We start from the raw sequence: 23,188 nt of genomic DNA, 5'->3' as shown, positions 1-23,188 counted from the left end.
TTATTCATTATCTTTCATTATCTTTCAAAATATTATAAACATCATGATCCTGCAGAGACAGAATAATTCAGATGAATTATTTCCACTTATGCTTTCTTGGCTAGAGGACTGTTTTGTGCATCCTGATAATTAATGTTTGGCTAATAAGCGTTTAATGCATTCATTATTAACTGGTAGTACCACCTAAGATGTCTTTGTTAGCTTCTGATATGTCAAAAATAAGCTAAAAATTATTGACAAGGTAGATATGCTGTGAGTTAGAAAACATTAATCACAGAACTCAGGAGACAGAGACAGGCTAATCTCTGTGAATTTGAGGACAGACAGCCAGGGTAATTACACAGAGAAACCCTGTCTCAAAAAACAAATGAAAGATTTATGACCTGCCTAGTCCTAAAAGTCATCAGAATTATCCACCTAGTAATGAAGGATGTAGGAGAGCCAGGTGTGGCATATGCCAAGAGGTGGAAGAATCAGTAGGTCAAGGCCAGCCTTTCTTTCCGTGAATCATCTCACTGACCATTTTTATAATATTTCTATTACCATCATCTGACAAATAAAGGAAACTGATACTGAAAGCACCGGAGTAAGTGAGAAAGTAGGATTTACTGTCAGTGAGTGCATCTGATTAATCATTGTTGCAAACAACTGATATGCTAGTCAGCTATATTTTTATAACTAAAATCAGTTTCTAGTAAAATCTTAGTTGTGGCTGATCTATATGAAAGTTGCTTGGTTTTGTCAAGTGGTCATGTTGTGGAAGACATCTCAGAATTTGAAATCTAAATGAAATGTTTGGTCACGCAAAGGAATGGGAGGGTGATGATGGAGCAGAGCAGAGTCAGCCTGGACCTCTTCCTTAGTGTGTTAGCTGACCTAGTCCAGATTTATGACTAGAATTTTTATTACAGTGCATAAGATCACATCTTCCTTTAAGTACAGCAAATTATCATGATTCTGACAAGACAGAGACAGTAGCATGATCTCCGGGCTTTTTCTTTTTGTGTAGGGGTGCTTCAGCGCTATGGGGAAAGGTTTGTCTGAGTTTTCCTTCCAAGAAGAATACAGAGAAAAAAAGAAAGAAAAATACCCTATTTGAGTAGCTGTGATTTTCTTTTAATTTGTAAAAAACTATTTGTAGCCTTCAATGTTTAGCTGTTCATAACAAGTGCTTTTTTGTCTTTATAATGAATTTCATTATGGTAGAAACCTGATCTTTAGAATATTCTAAAGGTATAGTCTTCTAAAGGCTTTGTCATAATTGAGGTGATAAATTCAGACTTTTTGTTTTGTTTTTGCATGAGTGTAAGGACTACAGAAAATGTAATATTAATAAAGTGAGTGACACATAGTTTCTTCTTTTAAGTCTTGCTTGGAAAGAAAGAATTTCCTGTTTCAGTAATGAAACTTTAAGACTCAGAAAAGAAGGGCAGTAACAGTAAATTTGAAGTGTGTCTAACTTCATTTGACAGTATTTTTTGCAAAAGTTAAAAACCAAAAAATTAATTAATACTGTGTCTAACATGCATACATGTAACACCAGTAATCACAAGACTGAGATAGGAAGATCTTGAGCTCCACGCTAACCTGGGCTAGCTAGCTGTATATCTGTATCTATATTTATAGGTAGGTATGTGTGTATATATGTATGTATATGCATAATTTTTGGACACAAGGTCCCTCTATGTAGCCCTGGCTGTCCTAGAACTCTCTGTAGACCAGGTTGACCTTAACCTCACAGAGATCCTTCTGCCTCTGCCTCCTGAGTGCTGAAATAAAGGGTATGCACCACCATTCCCAGTTTATCTCAAAATTCTTATGTATGTATTTATTTTACATCTGAATCTTCAGTCTGCGTTGTGCCAGGCTGGCTTCAAACTCACAAGGATCTGCCTGCCCCTGCCTCCCAAGTGTTGGGACTAAAGGCATGCGCCACTACTGCCCAGTGGGGCCAGGGAATCAAACATAGAGCTTAAATTCCTTAGTTTTTTAACCTTGTTTTTAGAGTAGTGGAACATCTCTTTTAGTGCAAACCTATTTTTTTTCCCAGCATCACTGTTAACTGTTACATTCTTGCTTTTTTGAAAAAACAGAGGCCAGGGATATAACTTAGTTGATGGAGTGTCATGCAAAGCCCTATGTGGGCTTTTCTTTTTCTTTTTTCCTTTTAGAGACTGGATATCTATATAGCCTTGGCTTTCCTAGAACTTGCTCTGTAGACCAGGCTGGTCTCAAACTCAGAGATCCGCCTGCCTCTGCCTCCCGAGTGTTGTAATTGAAGCTTGGTGCCACCACAACTACAGCCCTATTTTTGATTCCCCAGCACCACATAAACCAAGTGTGCTGCATGCCTGTCTCAGCTACATGGAGAGCTTGGGGACAGCCTAGGACACACGAGAGACTAACTGAAAGGAAGAAAGAAAGAAGAACCAAAGGAGAATGGAAGCAGTAGGAAAGTCTGCTCTTCCAGAGGTTCTGAGTTCAATCCCAGAAACCACGTGGTGGCTCACAACCATCTATAGAACACGATCTGATGCTTTCTTCTGGCGTGCAGGTGTACATGTATACAATAGAGAAATCTTTTTTTTAAAAGTTGACTAAGACTCTTTCCCATTTCTTTCCTCTAATAGCAGTTCTTTCCTGTTACTTCCTTTTCCATAAGGCCCGTTAAAATTTTTTAAAAGACTTTAAAAATTGTGGGGAGCATGCTGGGAAATGCTTGTCTTTTATTACCAGCAGCTATGTAGTCTGGGTAGACCCTGAATTCTGCTTCTACATCCTAACTGTTGAGATTGTAGATGTGAGCCACTATGATGTTATCTGTCCATTTATGTATTTGTTTGTTGTTTAATGTGTGTGGGTGTTTTGCCTGCATGATTGTGTACAGGTACATGCCTAGTGCTCACAGAGGTCAACAGAGGGCTTCATACCATCTGGAACTGGAGTGACAGACAGCTGTGTGAACCAAATTTTGGTTCTTAACAAGAGCAATAAGTTTGTTCGTTCGTTCGTTCTCTCTCTCTCCCTCTCTCTTTCCCTTCCTTCCTTCCTTCCTTCCTTCCTTCCTTCCTTTTCTCTCTCTTTCTTTCTTTTTCTTTATTTTCTTTCTTCTTTCGACAGGGTTTCTCTGTATAGCTTTGGCTATCCTGAACTCGCTTTGTTGACCAGGCTGGCCTAGAACTCAAAAAGATTTGACTGCCTCTGCCTCCTGAGTGCTGGATTACAGGTGTCTGCCACTATGCCTGGCTTTCTTTAGTTTTTCAAAACATAGTCTCATATATTGTCTGCTAGATTTGAACTCAATATGTCTGATCCTCCTGCCTCGACCTCCAGAGTGTTGGGATGGCGGTGTATACTGACTGCCACACTCAGTTATTTGTTGCTGGATTCTTCTGAGCTAAGCTGGAGTTACAGGTGTTGGTGAGTCATCTGATGTGGATGCTGGGATAGAACAATAGGCTCTGCCCCCCCCCCAGTTTATTTACTTTAATTAATTACTTTTGTATGTAAGTGCTTGGCCTTTGCCTTCATATATGTATGTGCATCATGTTTGTGCCTGGTGTTCTCATCAGATCCCCTGGAACTAGAGTTATAGATGGTTGTGAGCCGTCAAGTGGGTGCTGACATCTGAACCTAATTCTTCTGCAAGAACAAGTGTTCTTAACCACTGAACAATCTCTGATTTCCCCAAAATTTATTTTTTGTTTATATGAGCTCATACCACAGTACATGTGCAGAGGTCAGAGGACAACTTAAGGAAGTAGGTTTTCTCCTTCCACCATTAGGGTTCCACTGAGGTCTTCCTTCAGGCTTGGCAGCAGTCCTCTTTACCCACAGAACCATCTTGCTGAGCTGTCTGCTTATTCTTTGAATAGGAGAATCTCAGGTAAGCCCAGAGTGCCTGGGGCTGGTAGGCCTGTACCATCAACCTGAAGTTTTTGTGGTTTGAACAAAGGTTTCATGCATGTTTGGAAAGTGCTCTACCACTGATAAGAGCTCATGTCCTCTCTGCCTATGTTTGTCCCTTGGCATTTGGAGACAGGGTTTTTCTGTGTAGCATTGGCTGTCCTGGAACTTGCTCTGTAGGGAAGGCTAATGCCTCAAACTCACAAGAGATCTACCTCCCTCTGTGTCCCAAGCGCTGGGATCAAAAGTGTGTGGCACCACTGCCTGGCTCCCCGCTCTTTTTTATTTTTTGTTTTTAGACATGATGTCAGTAAATTAAATACCCAGTTGTGGGGGTGGGGTTAGAACAAAGAGTCTTGCTGTGTAACCCAGGCTAGTCTGGAATTTGGAATTCATAGAAAGCCTGGCTGGCCTTGAATTCTTATCTTCTTGCCTCGGGTTTTTCAGGGCTAAAGATACAGGCATCACTACCACACTTACTACATATGTATTTTATTGTTGTATATTGATTATTTCATACGATTAGTGTGTCAGATAGGGTTTGTAGTATCTCTTGAGATGGACTGTCTGGCTAATTGCCTAGTTAATATCTCGGTTTGTGGACCCTATAGACGGACTTCAACAGGCACTGCCCGACAAAGGAGAGGAAGCTTGCTTTATTTTGAATTGATTTGCCTGTCTAACATATTTGTAAACTTAGGACTCCTAAGTAGTTCTTATAATTTTATTATCTTAACTGCTTTTTATGTATCTTTTATTCTAAAATGTTAATTACTGTAGTGATTGACAGAACAGAGCACTTTGACCCTTTTCAGTAAAGGAAGAAGTCTGTTAATTAAGGACATGTGGCTGAAACTAAGTCCTGCCAATCAAAATCTGTACTAGAAAAATCCTTCCAGCTTCATCTAGGCTATCTAAGCTCCTCTATGTAAACTGTACTGAATCTCTAAACTTGCTGGGTTTCACCTGGAAAAGTCTTATAACTATGCTTTAATTATGCTTTTTATATATTTGTCAGAATAATCATGAATATGGTCACCCTGGCAGTGTGGCACTCCCGAGCACTAGAGAGGCAGGCAGGTGGATCTCTTTTAGCTCCAGGACAGTCAGGGCTACACGGAGAAACCCAGCCTCGAAACCCTCCCTACTCCGCCCCCAGTGGAAAAAAAAAAGAAAAAGTGTGGTCCTCACTGATTATGGTGGGCCACACCTTTAATCCTAGCACTTGGGAGACAGAGGCAGCTGGAGTTCTTGAGTTGGATGGCTCTGTTAACACAGAGAAACCCTATCTTGGGGAGTGGGGGGAAGTCAAGAATGTGGTACTTTTAAGCTAGATGCTTTTATTCGAAGTATTTTCAAGATGCATCCATATTGTAGCATGTAACAGTATTTCGTTACTCCTTTTTAAAAATTATTTATTTGGGGGCTGGAGAGATGGCTCAGTGGTTAAGAGCACTATATGCTCTTCCAGAGGTCCTGAGTTCAATTCCCAGCAACCACATGGTGGCTTACAACCATCTATACCCTCAACTGCTCTCTTCTAGTATGCAGGTGCACATGCAGATAGAACACTAATATAAATGCATAAAATAAATAAATAAAATCTTAAAAAAAAAGAACATCCTTTTAAAAAATTATTTATTTGTAGTTTACGTGCATTGGTGTTTTGTTTGCATGTATATCTCTGTGAGGGTGTCAGATCTTAGAGTTACAGACAGTTGTGAGATGCCATGTCAATGCTGAGAATTAAACCCAGATCCTCTTGAAGAGCAGTCCATGCTCTTAACTGCCGAGCCATCTCTCCAGCCCCCTATTTCATTACTCTTAAATGGTGTATAATACCTTACTATAATATCTTACCGATATATCACATGGGTAGTTAAAAATTGTTTATATAGAATTATTTTGAGCTGGCAATGGTTGCATATATGTGCGAGTCCAGCACTTGAAAAATAGAGCCTGGTGGTGCATGCTTTCAATCCCAGCCCTGGAGAAGGAGGCAGAGGCAGGAGGATCTCTGAGGCCAGCCTGGTCTACAGGGAGAGTTTCAGGGCTATACAGAAAAAAATCGTGTCTGGAAAGAACAAACAAACAGAAAGATCATAAGAATCATAAGTTCAAATTATCCTTAGCCACCTAGAAAATTTGAGGCCATCTTCAGTTCCATAAGAACCTTTTTCAGACGCAAAAGGGGGTGGGTTACTTTTAGTTCCTTGAAGTATCTGCTGTTGGATGAGTATTATTTTCTCCTTTTTATTGTCTTAAAAAAGAAAAGAAAAAAGACAGGCCAAGCCTGGTAGTCCACATCTTTAATTCCAGCACCTAGAAGGCAGGACAAGCAGATCTCTGAGTTCAAGATCTGGTCTACAGAGCAATTTCCAGGACACCCAGGACTACACAGAAAAGCCTGTCTTGAAAAAACAAAAGGTCTTACTGTGTCTTTCTGGGTGATCCAGAACTCACTATGTAGACCAAGTTGGTTCCAAGTGCTAGGATTAAAGACATACACCACTACTCCTTGATGGTTTTAAAGGCGTGCGCCACTATACCCAGTGTAAGTGTATTTTGATATACTAACAATGAACAATTTGGAAAATGAGTAATTTTACAGCTTGGCATGGTGGCTTATGCCTGTCACCCCAGCACTTGGAAAGCCCAGGCATGAGGCTTACTCACAGTATGAGGCCAGCAGGGGCTACCTAGTCCTTTCCAGGACAGCATAAACTATAGTATGATATGTTATCTCAAAAATAAAAAGCAAAAATAAATTCTGCAAAGTCTAGTGGGGCATGATTTTAAGTCTGGGATACGCTGTGTGTTCAAGGACTGGACATGAAGCCCAGTGATAGAACACCTGACTAACATTTTTCAAACCCAGGTTTTAATCCCTAGACCTCAAAACCATATAAAACCAAGTGAAAGTTCAAAAGCAGCTTTGGGCATCATGAAATCATGTATTGAAACACAAAGAATATGGGGACGTGGTTGTATACCCCTGTAATCCTAGCACATGGAAAGTAGAGGCAGGAGAGACCCTATTTCTTAGAAAGCATCAACAAGAAGGGAGGGGTACTGAAATAGCTCCGCTGGCAACGGTACCTGCCGCCAAGCCCAACAGCCTCACACACATACACACCACACATAGCAGAGATAGGGGAATCTCAGTCGGGGCCAGTCTGGTCTACATAGCAAGTTCTAGGTTGGCTAAGGGTACACAGTGAGACCATCTCAGAACAAACAAAAAGTGCATAGACGTGCACATGCCTTTTAAATAAACAACACACAAGTGCCCAAATAAGGCATTATTTTAACATACAGCATCATCTTGTCTTGCTTTAGTTAGGACAGACATAAAGAAACCAGCAATGGAAACGAAGGTAGCAGGCTGCCTTGTATTAAAGTAAAAACAACTAAGGCGTTTGTTTGTTTGTTTTCCCCACAAGGCTTCTCTGTGTTGCTCTGGCTGTCTTGGACTTGCTCTGTAGACCAGGCTGGCCTCAACTCAGGGATCCTCCTGCCTCTGCCTCCCATGCTGGGAATAAAGGTGTGCCCCCACACCAAGCCAACAATTAAGGCTTTTGAATAAGTGTAATTTTTCAGTTTATTAGCTCAATTCTATTCTTTTCTTTTTTAAAATTTATTTATCTATTTTTTATATTTTTGCCTGCGTGACTGTGTGAGGGTGCCACATCTTCCGGAACTGGAGCTAGAGACAGTTGTGAGCTGCCATGTCGGTGCTGGAAATGAAAATTCAGGTCTTTTGGAAGAGCAACCAGAGCTCTTAACTGCTGAGTCATCTCTCACCCCCTCGCTTTGTTCTAGAAAATGCCCTTCCCCCCCTTAATAAACTGTCTCTATTTCTATTACTTTAATTTTTTTAAAGCAGATATGAAGGCCGATGACATTGCTCAGTGAGTAAAAAAGCTTGATATGTAAGCTTAATGACTGACCTGAGTTTGATTCCTAGAACCGATAATGAAAGGAAAAAATGCACTCCTGAAAGTTGTTTTGTTCTCTCAGCTCTAAAGGCAAGCCACAGCACCACAGCATCCATGCACCCTCTTTTCTGCTTCTGTCTATCTGTCTGTCTGTGTGTGTGTCTCTCTCTCTCTCACACACACACACACACACACACACACACAAGTACAATAACTATCCTGTTCCTGTGGCTTCCCTCCAATCACATCTTTGCCCACAGGGCAATGCCAAAATGCCTGGCATTTAGAATCTTCTAAAATTCTAGCATAACCCACCTTTCCCCCCATCTCCCTTTTTTATTTGAAAAAAATTTAAAAGCCACTTTTACTCAATCATTTCTTTGTTGTGGGGAGAACACACATCAGAGAACAGGTGGTGGGTGATCAGGGAGCAACTTTCAGGAACTTTCTTTTCCTACCATGTGGATCTCAGGGATCAAACTCAGGTTGTCAGGCTTGGTAGCAGCTGCCCTTACTTGCTGAGCCATCTTGACAGGCAGGTCTCTCACATTTTTAAACCAAGCACTGTGCCTGCTAACTACCCTTGAACATTTCTAACTATCTCAGTGCCAAGAAATATCTTTACCAAAAACCTTTTCTTTTCCTAGAAAGAAGCACCCTATTTGTCCATCTAAGGTATTCCTTTTTGTTCTAAAGCTAAATCACCCTTTCCTAATTAGGGGTTGCCTCCAAGTGTCACCTTGGACCTCTTTTAATGTTTATATCATAAAACCATGTCTGAACTGGCCACAGTGGTGGCACATGCCTTCTTTAACCCCAGCACTAGGGAGGCAGAGTCAGGTGGATCTCTTTGAATTTGAGGCCAGCCGGTCTACACAGTGACCTTGGGCCTGATTCATGCTCATTGCTGAAGTCCTGAGTTCCTTCAGTGAAGGGAACATACCCACATACCTCTTCCACCTTCAACTCTATATTCCAGTTGCATTCAGCATGGCATGAACATAATGAATGATACAGCACACAGAAAGAGCAGAATCGCAGGAAGGGCATTGATAAAACATCAGGCTTCTTCATAATCTGTGATCGTCAAGACAGTGACTTTCCTGTTTTTGAGAAAGGGTCTCATTTTATCACCAAGACTGGCCTGGAACTCACTATGTAGTAGAGGCTGACTTAGATCTCCCTGCCTCTATTTCCTATTTCCAAGTACGTACCATCACTCTTGCCTTTGTAATAACTTTCTCACAGGACTCTTATATTTATAGTATTTACATTAAATATAATAAAAGAGAAAAAATTATGGAACAATAAAGAATCAGAAAAACTGGACTTAGGGATAGCTCAGTTGATTTAGTAAAGTGTTGGCTTTGTAAGCACAGACCCTGACTTCGGTCTCTCCAGAACACACATTAAAAATGCCAGATGGTCCCAGGTAGTGGTGGCACAAGCCTTAAATCTCAGCAATCAGGGAGGCAGGGGTAGGCAGATCTCTAAGTTCAAGGCCAGCCTGGTCTACAGAGTGAGTTCTAGGACAGCCGAGGCAACCCAACCCAGAAAAACCCTGACTTGAAAAACCAAAAGAAAAAGCCACTTGAGTGCAGAGGCAAGTAGACCTGAGTTTTGAGGTCAGTTTGGTTTGCAGAACAAGTTCTGGGACAGCCAATGCTATACAGAGAAACCCTGTCTAAAAAAACTGACAAATAACAAAAACAGAACAACAGCAACAAAACCCTGTGTGATCCCAGCACTAGAACTGTGGAGACAGGAAGATCCCTGAGGCACACTAAACATTAATGTAGGAGACAAGCCTGCTTGGTGTGTTCCAACTCAGTGAGAGATCCTGACTTTAAAAGAGTGGACAGTGCCTGGGAAATGATAATTGAGGTTGTACTCTAATATGCGCATGCATTTTCAGAGATGTGTGTCTGCACACATGAGCACACCTGTGTGAACCAGAAAGCTAAGGTTGCAACAACCTGTCACAAAACAACAAAAAGGATTTCAGTGTGAACTACTACTTTGCCTTGGCTGTGTGTCACATGCTCAGTATATCTCGGTGATATTCCTTTACAGACATACTACTGAAGAGATTTTATTTCCTTGAAGCTTCTTCTGTCTTTGCCCTTAGAGATGGTCTACGAGATTTATAACACAGCTTCTCTCCCCTTTAGATTTGAAAAATACCATCCACAAAATATGCTTTCTAACCTTTCTAAACCTATACCAATTTTTTTGTTGTTTTGCCTTAATTCTAGTACTGGGAGCTCTGGGCCATATGCATACTAAACATGTACTTTGCACCAGTGAATTATAACTCATGACACATTTATGTGTACCATATGTATGTCAGGTACTCAAGGTCAGAAGAGGGACTGGTGTTATAGATGGTTGGTTATAAGGGATTGTGTGGATGCTGGGAATTGAACCTGGGACCTCTGCAAGAGCATCAAGTGCTCTTAACCACTGAAGAGTCTCTCCAGCCCCTTTTTCACTTTATCAATCAATCAATCAATCAATCATTAACTTAGAGAATATCTCCCTGTAACTTACTTGTTTCTTTCAGACAGGGTCTCTCTACAGAGCCCTGGTTGTACTAGAACACCCTGTGTAGACCAGGCTGGCCTTGAACTCACAGACTTGTACCAGTGTGCTGGGATTAAAGGTGTGCACCACCATGGCAGGAACAGTTTATTTCCCATATGACAGTACTACTGTAAAAATCTGTCAGAAGCCAGGTGCAGTGCACACTCCTGTAATCCTAGAGACAGAGGCAGGCGGATCACTGTGAGTTCTAGGTCAGCCTGGTCTACAAAGAGAGTCCAGAATAGCCAAGGCTACAGTTGCTATCTTTTGACAGACTTTCTATGCAGGTGATCTGAGTTTAGATCCTTATGCTTAAGCAGCAAGTGCTTTATTGAACCAGCCCCTTGACTGATTACATTATTTATTGTTTTGGTTTTGGTTTGAAATAGGGTCTCACAGTGGAGCTCTGTCTCTTCTGGAACTTACTATGTAAACCAAGCTGGCCTTGAACTCAGAGATTCACCTGCCTCTCCTTCCCAAGTGCTGGGCTTCATGACTGACTGACTTGCATACTTACTTACTTACTCCGTCCACCAGACTGGCCTCAAACTCCTATAGATCTACTGCTACCATGCCCAGCCTATATCTTACATGATTACATTATCCATTCTGATCATTTGTGTTTGTTTGAGACAGAATCTCATATTGTAGTCCAGTCCCCATTCACAGTAATCCTACTGCCTCAGCCCCTGTGGCTCTAGATAGAAGTGGCAAGAACAAATCTCTGTTTCATTTATCTTATGGGGATGACTGTTATTCTTTTAGTTTTTGGTGTATAGCTTTTGGGTGCCAAATAGAACATTGTTCTAGAATTTTTAATTTGGGAGCACTAATAATGCCCCACCCTGCCCCCATGGCTACTCAAATGTGTCATGGTCTGAGGCTGCTTCCGGTTCTTACACATTCTAGATAATACCTTTTGTTTTATGTTTAAGTGATGGCTGCCATCAGGAAGAAACTGGTCATTGTTGGTGATGGAGCTTGTGGTAAGACCTGCTTACTCATAGTCTTCAGCAAGGACCAATTCCCAGAGGTTTATGTGCCCACGGTGTTTGAAAACTATGTGGCAGATATTGAAGTGGATGGAAAGCAGGTGAGTACAAGTTCCATAATAGCTGATGCCATTGTGTGTTACGGCCCTGTTTAAGTGAAGTAGGCTTTTTCTGTACATAGTGTAACAAAAATGTTAGGAACAGAAATCCATTTTCCCCTGTCACATTTCTTTTGGGATTTGAGTTGATTGATTGGTAGTTGAATGTTGAGACAGCTCAAAATTATTTCTTTATTACTGTGGAAACAAGGCTAGCCTTGAATTCATGATTTTCTGGGTTCCATCTTGTTTATTTCTGAAACAGGGTCTCATGTGTTCAGGGTTTTCTTTCCACAGCTTACTACATGGGTCCCGGTCCTCTGGAACAGCAACCAGGACTCTTAACTGCTGGACCATCTCTCCAGCCCCTCCTCTTGACATATTATTTGAGCCTGGATATTTTTGATCAACCAGGATCTTGCCCATAGGAAATTTATTGTCAAGACTGAGAATGTAGCTCAGTTGGTAGAGTTTTTTTGTCTAGTACTCATGAGACCCTAGATTCTCTTCTAGCACTTAACAGGAGGAGCCAACCTAGTTTCGTGAAACTATGTCTTAAAAAAGAAAAAAGTAGCACTTTTAGTAATGGCATTTTTTTTGTGCTGAATATCCTTTTTTATTCTTGAATATGAGAAAAGCTAAGAAAGTCCTATTCAGGAAGAACCATTCAGGAATAGGCCTGTGAACTAAGGGAGAGTGATATGAAAGGGTTATCCACAGGCACTGTTTGCCACTGAAGGAGAAAAGTTACTTAGTCTTTTACTCAAAGTTTGACTTTATTTCTTGGGTGTCCCTTTTCTTTCACATCATATTAATAGAATAAACACTTTCGTAAAAATGACTTCCTTTATTTTTTTTGAAATTGTTACATTCTTTTTTCTTCCCTTCTCTCCTTCTAAACCAGTGTTTCTCAAGCTTACTAATGCTGCAACCCTTTAATATAGTTTCCTGAGTTGTGGTGGCCCCCAACCATAAAATTATTTTTGTTTTTCATAACTATAATTGTGCTACTATTCAAGAAATGTAATGCAAATATTTGATATGGAGGATATCTGACCTGTGATCCCTATGAAAGGGTTATTTGACCCCTAAAAGGGTTGCAAGTTACACATTGAGAACCACTGCTCTAAACCCTCCCAGATACCCCTTTTTGCTCTTCAAATTCATGATCTCTTCGTGTGTGTGTGTGTGTGTGTGTGTGTGTGTGTGTGTGTGTTTCTAAATACATAGGTGCAGCCTGTTCAGTGTATGATGTTAACTTTTGTGTGTGTTTTCAGAGCTGACCGTTTGGAGTTGCTAACTAGGTGCTGTGCTTTTTGTCCTTAGTTTTTTGTGTAGATTTTATAAACTACAATGTTCTATTAACTGACATTTTTAATTACAGACTTTGTTCTGTTTATAAATTTGCTATTGTGATAAAACTTTTAAACACCCTGTGTTTGGATTTGATTGTCATTAAGATTATCAGCTGCTTTTACTAGTTTGGATGGTCTGCTCTTTGAATGTATGTAACAAGTGATGCTTTTTTGAAAAGTGGGGATAATATTCACATTGCCCTTCTGTGGTTCTCTCCTGTCACAGGTAGAGTTGGCTTTGTGGGACACAGCTGGGCAGGAAGATTATGATCGCTTGAGGCCTCTCTCCTATCCAGACACTGATGTTATACTGATGTGTTTCTCCATTGACAGCCCTGATAGTTTAGGTGAGTGACCCTGCTGGCTGGTTGGTGGTTACTATTTAGGTGGGAAAACACCTAGTTTCTTGGTTTCTTTCTGGTATCAAGTGGTTCAGAAACAGATACATTCTTTCAGAAAGTGAATCAATCATGCTGGGTGATAATGGTATACACCTTTAATCCCAGTACCTGGGAAGCAGAGGCAGGCAGATCTCTGTGAGTTTGAAGACAGCCTGGTCTAAAGAGATAGTTCAGGACAGCCAGGGCTGTTACACAGAGAAACCCTGTCTCAAAAAACAGAAATGAATCCTGGTACTCCAAGTTCTGGAACCTTGAGATTAGAGCATGGGCTTGTGGATTATTTCATTCTAGATCTCTTATGACTTGTGTGTGTTGGGGGTGGTGTTAATTCTTTAAAATATTCACATAGTGGGTCCTACTGAGATGGAACAGGTAAAGGCATCTGTCACCAAGCCTGATGACCTGAATTTGGTCCTCAGGACCTACATGACAAGAGAGAAGTAACTCTTGCAAGCTGTTCTCTGACTGCTTCAGATGTACCATAGCAAATGTTTGTCCACGTACATACACTAGTAAATGTGATAGATTTGAAGTGTTTTCACTCACACTGGTAGAGTTAAATCTGAGGGCCTCCCATATGCTTAGAAGTGCTCTGCCAGCTGGGCAGGGATTCCAGCACTTGGGAAGCAGAGGCAGGAGGATCTCTGTGAGTTTGAGGCCAGCCTGATCTGCAGAGTGAGTTCCAGGACTGCCAAAGCTACACAAAGAAAGCTTGTCTAGAAAAACAAACGGGCTGGAGAGATGGCTCAGCACTGGGTGCTCTTCCAGAGGACCTGGGTTCAATTCCCAGCAGCCACATGGCACTTCCCAACTGTCCCAACTCCTGTTCCAGGGGATCTGACTCACTCCCTTACACATACAGGCAAAACACCAATGTATAGAAAATAGTAAAATAAATGAATTATTTAAAAAAAAATTAAGTCAAGATTAACTGTGTGGGGCTGGGAACACCTTTAATCCTGTGGGAGGCTGAGGCAGAAGGATTGTAGCAAGTTTGAGGCCAGCCTGGTCTATATAGTAACTTCTGATCTACATGGTAAGATCCTTTATCAAAAAATTGAAAAGAAAAAGCTAATGTCACCCCAAAGCTGGACTTGGCCTTGAGTTTGTGTGGTGGGTAACCTGTTCAATCTCATGGAAGTTTGTGCATCTATTTGACAGACCTGAAGCAGTTAACAGTCTGCTTCTAAGGTTTCTACTACAGATGCAAGAAAAAAGTTTCCTTGCGCTTTCTGTCTGTCTTATTGTGGCAGCCAAGATTGAATAAAGGAATACAGAGAAAAATGAAAGATTTATTCACTTCAGTAATAATCTTGTGAACAGCCAAGAGCCTGTTAAAGCAAAACCTAAAATTCTACTTTATAGAAAAAATTGTTGGGAAATATCCCCTGTTCCATCTGGATGATTACACCTTGAAGGTGACAGCTAGTTTAAAAAGCAGCCTCGGACCTAGGGTGAAAGCCTGCGGTTGACAGCTTGCCTAGTTACATTAATGTCCTGAGCTGGAAGTGGAAGCAAGGAAGGCCAAGTAGTTCAGGGTTACTCCCGTCCACATAGTAGGTCTGAGGCCAGTCTGGGGTCCTTAAGATGTTTCAAGAAAAAAACTGTGGATCTTCTTTTAGTTTTGAACATGTTCTACCACTGAACATCTCTGTCTTGAAACGCTGAAATCTTTGTGCACATTTCAGCACCATTGCTGCCTGACTTGTGACAATCAAGATTGCTTCTTGGAACCTCTGTCTTATTAGCAGTTGATCTGGAGTATACATTGTAGAGAGGTCCTAGGGTTAGAAAACTTCAATGATGCTAAGAATTGAACTTGGGCCAGGGCTAGGCAGTGGTGGCACATGCCTTTAATCTCAGCATTTGGGAGGCAGAGGCAGGCATACCTCTGAGTTCCCGACTAGTCTTGTCTGGTCTACAGAGTGATTCCAGGACATCCAGGGCTGTTACACAGAGATACCCTGCCTCGAAAAACCAAAAATAAATAAATAAATAAATAAATAATGAGTGAGTGAGTGAATGAATGAATGAATTAAACTCAAAGCCTTATAAATGCCATGCAATAGCAAACTTCTGTAAAAGAAATATTTTAGTCTTTATTGCTATGTTTAAACTCATCTACTCGGGCTGGAGAGATGGCCCAACAGTTAAGAGCACTGACTGCCCTTCCAGAGATCACGAGTTCAATTCTCAGCAACCACATGGTGGCTCACAACCATCTATAATGAGGTCTGGTGCCCTCTTTTGGCATACAGGCAGAATACTGTATATGTAATAAATAAAAAATTAAAAAAAACAAACCCATCTACTCATATTAAGCATCCATAGGACTGGAGAGAGTTCAGTCAGTAAACTACTTGGTGTACAAATATGAGGATCTGAATTTGAGCCCCCAGCACCCATGTTAAAAGCCGAGCCAGACAGCACAATCCCAGCTGGGAAGATGGAGACAGGTGAATCCCTCAAGCTTACCGACTAGCCCAGTTGGTGAGCTCCAGTTCAGTGAGAGCCTGTCTCCAGCATAGTGATTGAGGATTATACATGTCAGCACCTGACCTACAAATGTGCTGTCCACAGAAATATGACAGCGGTTGATTTTGTTCTGATTTTGGTAAAGCTTTAAAGACTTTAGCTAGCTGGGCACGGTGGCACACATCTATAATCTCAGCATGTGGGAAAGCAGAGGCAGGAAGATTGCTGGTGGTGTGACTCCACTCTGGCTACACAGTAAGCCAGGCCAGCTTTTGCTATAACTATCTAACAAGACTCAAAAACAAGAGAACTGAGAAGCATGTCTCACTAACTCCCTGAGTGCCCTGCATGAAAGGCAAAGGCAGGTGGATCTCTGTTGAGTTTAAGGCCAGCCTGGTCGACATAGTGAGTGCCAGGGCTATGTAGAGAGACCCTGCCTCGAAATAAATAGCTAATCAATGGCTGAGCATGGTAGTGCACACCTTTAATCCCAGCACTCAGGAGGCAGAAGCAGGTGGATCTCGTGAGTTCAAGGCAGCCTGTGAGTCCAGGACAGCTTTGACTGCACTGAGAAACCCTGCCTCAAAAATCAATCAATCAACCAATCAACAAATAATTAGAATAAAAAGAATGGATGCATAAAAAAAGAGATACAGGATTCATTTGGAAGCTATGTCCCAATTCTAGAGGCAGGGTAGGAGTGCAAATGGTGTGATTTCATATACTCAGCAAACTATTAATGAGCCAACTACTAATAGAATTTTCTAGGTAAGAGGAAGCAGAAAGGCTAGAGTGGGTAGTAAATAAAGAAGCAACAGGAACAAAGCATTACAGATAATATTTATGGAGGTGGGCCACAGCAGTGTGCTATATTAGAAAGTTATGTGGGCTGGAAAGATGGCTGGGTGATAACAGGACCTGGGTTTGGTGCCCACCACCCACATATGGCTCATACCCATAGGCGTTTATGTAGTGCTCATAATTGCAGGCAAAACACTCACACAATTTTTTTTCTTAAGTATAATGAACAAAACATTGTGTGGTGGTGCACATCTGTAAGCTTAGCACTTGGAGGTAGAGGCAGAGGGATCTCTGAGGTTTTGGTCAGGTTACATAGTTTTTCTAGGACAGCCAGAGTTACATACTAAGGCCTTATTTCAAAAAGGAAAACAAAAGTAACAAGCTTATGAGGCTGAGACAGGAGGATTGCTGTGAGTATAAGGCCAACTTGGGCTACATATAAAAGTTCCCGTTCTATATTATAATGCCCATTGCAGAATTCTTACATGCTAATAAAGTGAGAGTAACGTGGAGTCGTGTTAGTAGCACAGAACTGGAACTTGGTACAGACACTTTTGAGTCTAAGACCATCTTGAAGTAAAGAACAAGGACACTGCCCAAAAAACAGACCGGTGAGATGTAGTGGGCATGCTCCTGATCCTAGCTATCGCTTGGGTAGTCTCCAGAATCAGGAGGATCGGCAGTTTGAGACAAGCCTAGGCGATGAGAATGTCTCTCTTACACACAGACACACAAATCAAGAGGTTTTGGAAGCTTTGGGCAAGAGAGAGATTATGCTGTGGAACCAAGAAAGCAGCCTAGAAAGAGAACATGGCCAGACCAATTGTGAGCTATTCTCTGTGGGACAGAGTCCAAAGCTCTTACTAGATTCCCACCCGAGAACCTCGGCACTGGGTGAGGGGGCCGATAGAGGCTGGTGCTGTTTAACGTTTGTAGAGTGGAAGTTAGAGTTTGCTTTTTCTTTGTTTTGTTTTGGAGACGGGATTTCTTTGTGTGGCCCTGGCTGCCCTAGAACTCGCTCTGTAGACCGGGCTAGCCTCAAACTCAGAGATTCTCCTGCCTCTGCCTCCTAAACACTGGGATTATAGGTGTACACTGCCACTTCCCATCTGATTTTGCAATTTTTTTTTTAAATTTTGAAATTAATGGAGTATTTTTATTATATGGGACCCCAAATGGTTTTTACAGGGTGTGTGTGTGTGCACACTCTTGCCCTCACATGTGCGTTCGTGCGTGTGTACGTGCATGTACATGCATTTCACACATGAAGGTTAGAAGACAATAAGCAGGAAACAGTTCTCGTTTGCCATGTGGGTCCGAGGGATCAAACTTAGTGGCAAGCCCTTTACCTGCTGAGTCATTTTGCTGCCCCCAATGTGCGTTTGAAACAACAGAGGAAAAGCAGTTAACTAGCTTTTTTAGAGTTCTTCAAAATGGGATTATATAATATGTCCTCAAATTCTGTATTTTTTTTTTTTTTAGAAAACATCCCAGAAAAATGGACTCCAGAAGTTAAGCATTTCTGTCCAAATGTGCCCATCATCCTGGTTGGGAACAAGAAGGATCTTCGGAATGATGAGCACACAAGGCGGGAGTTAGCCAAAATGAAGCAGGTATGGTATGGGGGCAGGGGGAGCTAGAGCTCTGTTTTACACACACACAGACACATAGGTGTGCCTGTGCACATGGGGACAGGGTGGCTTAAGGCAGGATCTTACTATATAGCCTTGATTAGGCTGGCTCCAAAATCAAAGAGATTTTGAAGAGTGTTGAGATTAAAGGCATGAACCACCATACCTAGCGTCCTTGTAGTAGTCTTAAACTTTGTCTCCCAGAAGAAACCCTCACAAACCTTATTGTTTAGAATCCTTGAAGTCAGTCCTTCTCTGCTCACCTGCCATTTCTTGGCTGGGTCTGACGGAGGGAGAGGCTTCTTATTCTCTGAGATGGGCTGTGTCTTAGGAGTTAGCCTTGCTCATAAGGATGCCACCCGGAGAGAAACCATCCCAGCAGTAGTTACTGTTTCAGATGCAGAGATTTTCCTCTCCAGCAGGTACAGGGTTGGGAAATCTTAAAGGTGGTCATTAGTCTAGACAGAAGGTGCAAATTCCTTTAATAAATAAACTTTGACCTTTGAGATACCAGGTGCTCTAATGTCAGGCCTTCTCCAGTGGAGGAGGAGTATAAGGTCTTTAACCCAGAGAAGCCCAGGTGTCCCTCGGTGTCAGCAACTGGCACTGTTGCCGTTGACAGGCAATAGTGAACAGCTTATTTTCCTCTGTGAACCTAGATAGAGGCAGAGTACTCTTCTTACCTAACCTGCTGCTCCCTTGCACTGTACTCAACAAACTCTTCTTGGACTGGGAATATAGCTCAGTGGCTTGCTGAGCACCACTGAGGTTGTGGGTTTAATCACCAGCACCATTACAACAAAAAAAGCTGCAGAACCAAACAGCTTGCCCCGGATTCCTTCCTTATCTTCCAGAGTTTGTCTGACCTTTTCTCTCTGTGTACAAAGACAATAGGTTTAATAGACAGTCTGAGAATTTCAGAAAAGAGCTTAAATCTGGGTTGGTTTAAGTCAAGAGTGGTGGCATGTACCTGCAGTCCCAGCAGGTTACGAGGTTGAGGCCCGAGAACCACCGTGTGGTCGTCCTCAGGAACGTATCGGGCCTAGCCCAAACAAAGCAGCTGAAAGAGAAATCTTGAAGTGAGGAGATTTAGGCTGGGTGATGGTGGCTCACAACTTTAATCCCATGCTCGGGAGGCAGAAGCAGGCAGATCTCTGAGTTCAAAGCCAGCCTGGTCTGCAGCGTGAGATCCAGGACATCGAGGGCTGCACAAAGAGAAAAATTCTGTCTTGAAAAACCAGAAAAAAAAGAAAAAGTAAGACTTAGCTGAAGTACTCTTCTCTCTTTACTAGGAGCCAGTAAAACCTGAAGAAGGCAGAGATATGGCAAACAGGATTGGCGCTTTTGGGTACATGGAGTGTTCAGCAAAGACCAAAGATGGAGTGAGGGAGGTTTTTGAGATGGCCACGAGAGCTGCTCTGCAAGCCAGACGTGGGAAGAAAAAGTCTGGGTGCCTCATCTTGTGAAGCCTTGTGAAGCGCAGCCTCATGCGGTTAATTTGAAGTGCTGTTTATTAATCTTAGTGTATGATTACTGGCCTTTTCATTTATCTATAATTTACCTAAGATTACAAATCAAAAGTCATCTTGCTACCAGTATTTAGAAGCCAACCATGATTATTAATGATGTCCAACCTGTCCGACCAGCCAGGGTCTTTTCTGACACCGCTCTAACAGCCCTCTCTGCACTCCACCTGACACCAGGCGCTAATTCAACGAATCTCTTGACTTCTTGCTTCTTTCTAGAAAGAGAAACAGTTGGTAACTTTTGTGAATTAGGCTGTAACTACTTTATAACTAACATGCCCTACCTATCATCTGTCAGCTGCAAGGCACTCTGGTGAGTCACTTCAGAGTTTACTCCTTAACAGATTACGTTGGCAGAGCTCTGGGGTGGGCAGCCAGTTTTTTGAAAACTTGCTCAGCCATAAAGCCCCAAGTCCACACAGCTGTGGCAGAGAGTTACAGTTCTGTGGTCTCATGTTAGTTACCTTATAGTTACTGTGTAATTAGTGCCACTTAATGTATGTTACCAAAAATAAATATATCTACCCCAGACTAGATGTAGTATTTTTTGTATAATTGGATTTCCTAATACGATATTTGTCATTCCCACAGAAAGTGTATTGCTTTTTTTTTTTTTTTTTAAAGAAAGTGTATTTGGAAATAAAGTCAGATGGAAAATTCATTTTTAAAATTCCCATTTTGTCACTTTCTCTGATAAAATATGGCCATATTTCCCCTATGTATCCCAGTACCCCTTTCCAGACTGGACTAAGTAAATAGGAATTTGGTTTCACGCCTGAGGCAGGTAGACCTTGGAGGTGGCATAGCCTTTCTCACCTGGACTGCAGGGTCTGGCTCTAAGTCACAGTGCTCCTTTCTCCACACTGTATCCAAGCTGCCTCCCAGAGGAGCCACCAGTTCTTGTGGGTGGCAAGGGGGGTTTTCTCTTCTCTCCAGCTGACTAAACTTTTTTTCTGTACCAGTTAATTTTTCCAACTAATAGAATAAAGGCAGTTTTCTAAACTTCCTGTATCCTGGTGTGTGTTTTGCTTCCAATAGGGCTAGGGGCTGGGACATGGAAAGACTTAGCCACGATGACTAATCCCTCCGTGGAGAGGTTCCTTTTCGGATGGTACCAGCTCCTCCCCCTCCCATGCTCCTCTACACTAACCTGGCTCCTCCCAAGAACATGCAAGTAATTATCCTGTGACACATTCAAATCTAAAAAGTGGAGTGGAACGCCCTGTAGTGAGACTAAGGGGAGCTAGAGCCACAGAGAGAGTTCACTGGTTCAGGGTCCTGAGAAGGGCTGGCCTGGTCCTCTGAATCCCTTCTTGTTATACGGTGTTCTAGCCTTTGACAAGGCTGTCTGCAGTGCTGTGAAAACCACAGCACAGGGCCGGGCATGGGTGGGGCTCTCCATTGGCCCAGCACTCAGGAAGTAGAGACTGGACTATCTCTTGAGTTCTAGCCATCCTGGTCTACCAGAGCAAGTTCCAGGACAGCCAGGGCTACAAGGAGAAGAAACCTTGTCTGGAGGAACCCCTACCTTGTACCCCCCTCCTTCCACACACACCCAAAAACCCACTGCACTTGAGGCAGAAACAGGCAGATCTCTGAGCTCCGGGCCAGCCAGGGCTCTATAGAGACCTTATCTCACAGAAACAGAACACCACACGCCTAACGTGCTGAGTGAGTAACAGCCATGCCTGGGTTCAATCCCCAAATTCTCAAACAGTGCAAGGAGAGAAGTAGCCCTAGCCACTTCCACGTGCATTCCCCCCGCAGTACAGTTTAATTGCACAGTCCGTGTAATTAAACTTTTTACGTTTTTAAAGCCCCATAACCTTATGACGTGTTCTCTGAGGGTGAAGTTGCACAGTGTAAGGGAGCTGTTCGTGAACCGCTTCAGCCGTTGATATCGCCAGCGGCCAGCTTCGTAGGCGCAACCCTAGACTAATTAAGAAGCGTCTGAGTAAGCCAGAGCTGGAGCATCCCGGCCTTGGCGGGAGCCTAAGCGGTTGCTCCTAGCCCAGCGCTGCACTCCCCGGGCTAGACCAGACCCGCCCTGGCCTCCCTCCGCCAGGCTTCAGCGGGGCCGCACCCTCTCGCCCGTTTCTAGGCTGGGGGAGGGTAGAGGCCGGATAAGGCGGGCCCCTGAGACCTGGAGCGGGCAGCGGAGCCGGAAAAAAGCGGGGGCCACGTGACCTCAAGCCTCCGGCTAAAAGGAGGCGCTGGGCGCCACTCGCGCCAGTCTGCATCGCGCTCCTGCAAGATGTGTGCGTCTCGGCTCTCCGCGGCGGCGCAGTCCACCGTGTTCTCCTTCTCCGCGCGCCCGCTGGCGGGCGGGGAGCCCGTGAGCCTGGGCTCCCTGCGGGGCAAGGTGCTGCTCATCGAGAATGTCGCCTCCCTCTGAGGCACCACCACCCGGGACTACACCGAGATGAACGACCTGCAGAGACGCCTGGGGCCTCGCGGCCTGATGGTGCTCGGTTTCCCGTGCAACCAGTTCGGACATCAGGTGTGCCGGGCGGGTGGGCGGCGCTGGGCCCCGGGGGCCCCGGGCTCCCCGAGGCGGGACAGCCGCCCGCGGAATTCAGGCCTGGCCTCGGGGGTGCAGGGAGGGCAGCCTCCTGGTGACTCAGCTGTGGTTCCAGTCAGAAGGCCCACGCTCTGTGAAGTCCCGGGCCCTAAACGCCTTTGTCTTCCCTAGGAGAATGCCAAGAACGAAGAGATTTTGAACACCCTCAAGTATGTCCGACCCGGTGGTGGGTTCGAACCCAACTTCACATTGTTTGAGAAGTGCGACGTGAACGGTGAGAAGGCGCACCCGCTCTTCACCTTCCTGCGGGAGGCCTTGCCGGCGCCCAGCGACGACCCCAATGCGCTCATGACCGACCCCAAGTACATCATCTGGTCCCCGGTGTGCCGCAACGACATTGCCTGGAACTTCGAGAAGTTCCTGGTGGGCCGCGACGGTGTCCCGGTGCGCAGGTACAGCCGCCGCTTCCGCACCATCAACATCGAACCCGACATAGAAGCGCTGCTGTCCCAGCAGCCGGGCGGCCCCTAGGGCCTTCCCGGTGCCCGGGCTTGGTGGTCTCTGGCTGCACACTGGGGGGAGGTTCTTCCATGATGGTGTTTCCTCTAAATTTGCATGGAGAAACACCTGATTTTTTTAGGAAAATCCCCTCAGATGGGCGCTGGTCTTGCCCATTCCCGGTGCCTTTCTGCCTAAACAAAGGCAGTTTCGCCGCTAATAAAGAGCTGAATGTCAAAGAACTGTATGCGTGTCCGGTGTCCACGTCACTTTTTGGGTAACCTCATTGTCGGGGATAAGGAAATTAGTCCCCAAGTCCAAACTTCCCTTTTGACTGCATCTCGTCTTTTCCTTTCTCCCTCTCCCACGACATGCTTAAGGGTGGCGCTTGAGTCCCTGTTACAGAGAGTCCTTACTCCAAAAAGAGGAAGGCAGCAGGCAAGGGCTGACTGCCTAATGGTTA

At 43.6% G+C, this 23,188-nt stretch overlaps 2 protein-coding genes and 1 non-coding gene across 4 annotated transcripts in view; all 3 read left to right on the top strand.

Moving 5' to 3' along the window:
- Rhoa (ras homolog family member A) overlaps positions 1 to 20,708 on the top strand; it is a 32,595-nt gene extending 11,887 nt beyond the window's left edge. Inside the window, exons 3-7 of one of the 2 annotated variants that reach the window (XM_060385271.1) lie at positions 7,793 to 7,817; positions 11,363 to 11,520; positions 13,099 to 13,219; positions 18,032 to 18,162; positions 19,473 to 20,708. In XM_060385271.1, coding sequence (XP_060241254.1) covers positions 7,805 to 7,817; positions 11,363 to 11,520; positions 13,099 to 13,219; positions 18,032 to 18,162; positions 19,473 to 19,646 — 597 coding nt within the window. In that variant the 5' untranslated portion in view covers positions 7,793 to 7,804 and the 3' untranslated portion in view covers positions 19,647 to 20,708. The remainder of the gene's footprint in view (positions 1 to 7,792; positions 7,818 to 11,362; positions 11,521 to 13,098; positions 13,220 to 18,031; positions 18,163 to 19,472) is intronic. The other variant, XM_021662735.2, reaches the window with a different exon arrangement.
- Positions 14,418 to 14,552, top strand: LOC132654940 (small nucleolar RNA SNORA31). The gene has a single exon (XR_009592541.1). It is a non-coding gene; the product is annotated as a small nucleolar RNA SNORA31 (small nucleolar RNA).
- Positions 20,709 to 21,921: 1,213 nt separating the features above from the next.
- Gpx1 (glutathione peroxidase 1) lies at positions 21,922 to 22,967 on the top strand. Its single transcript, XM_021661937.2, has 2 exons — positions 21,922 to 22,206; positions 22,399 to 22,967. Exons 1-2 carry the CDS (start codon positions 21,961 to 21,963, stop codon positions 22,756 to 22,758), a joined length of 606 nt encoding a protein of 201 aa, XP_021517612.1. The 5' UTR covers positions 21,922 to 21,960; the 3' UTR covers positions 22,759 to 22,967.
- Positions 22,968 to 23,188: the final 221 nt, after the last annotated feature.

Source organism: Meriones unguiculatus, chromosome 6 (assembly GCF_030254825.1).
Source record: "Meriones unguiculatus strain TT.TT164.6M chromosome 6, Bangor_MerUng_6.1, whole genome shotgun sequence".
Taxonomy (NCBI): Eukaryota; Metazoa; Chordata; class Mammalia; order Rodentia; family Muridae; genus Meriones; species Meriones unguiculatus.
Note: the sequence above shows the minus strand (reverse complement) of the source record. Positions and strands in the feature narration are given on the sequence as shown.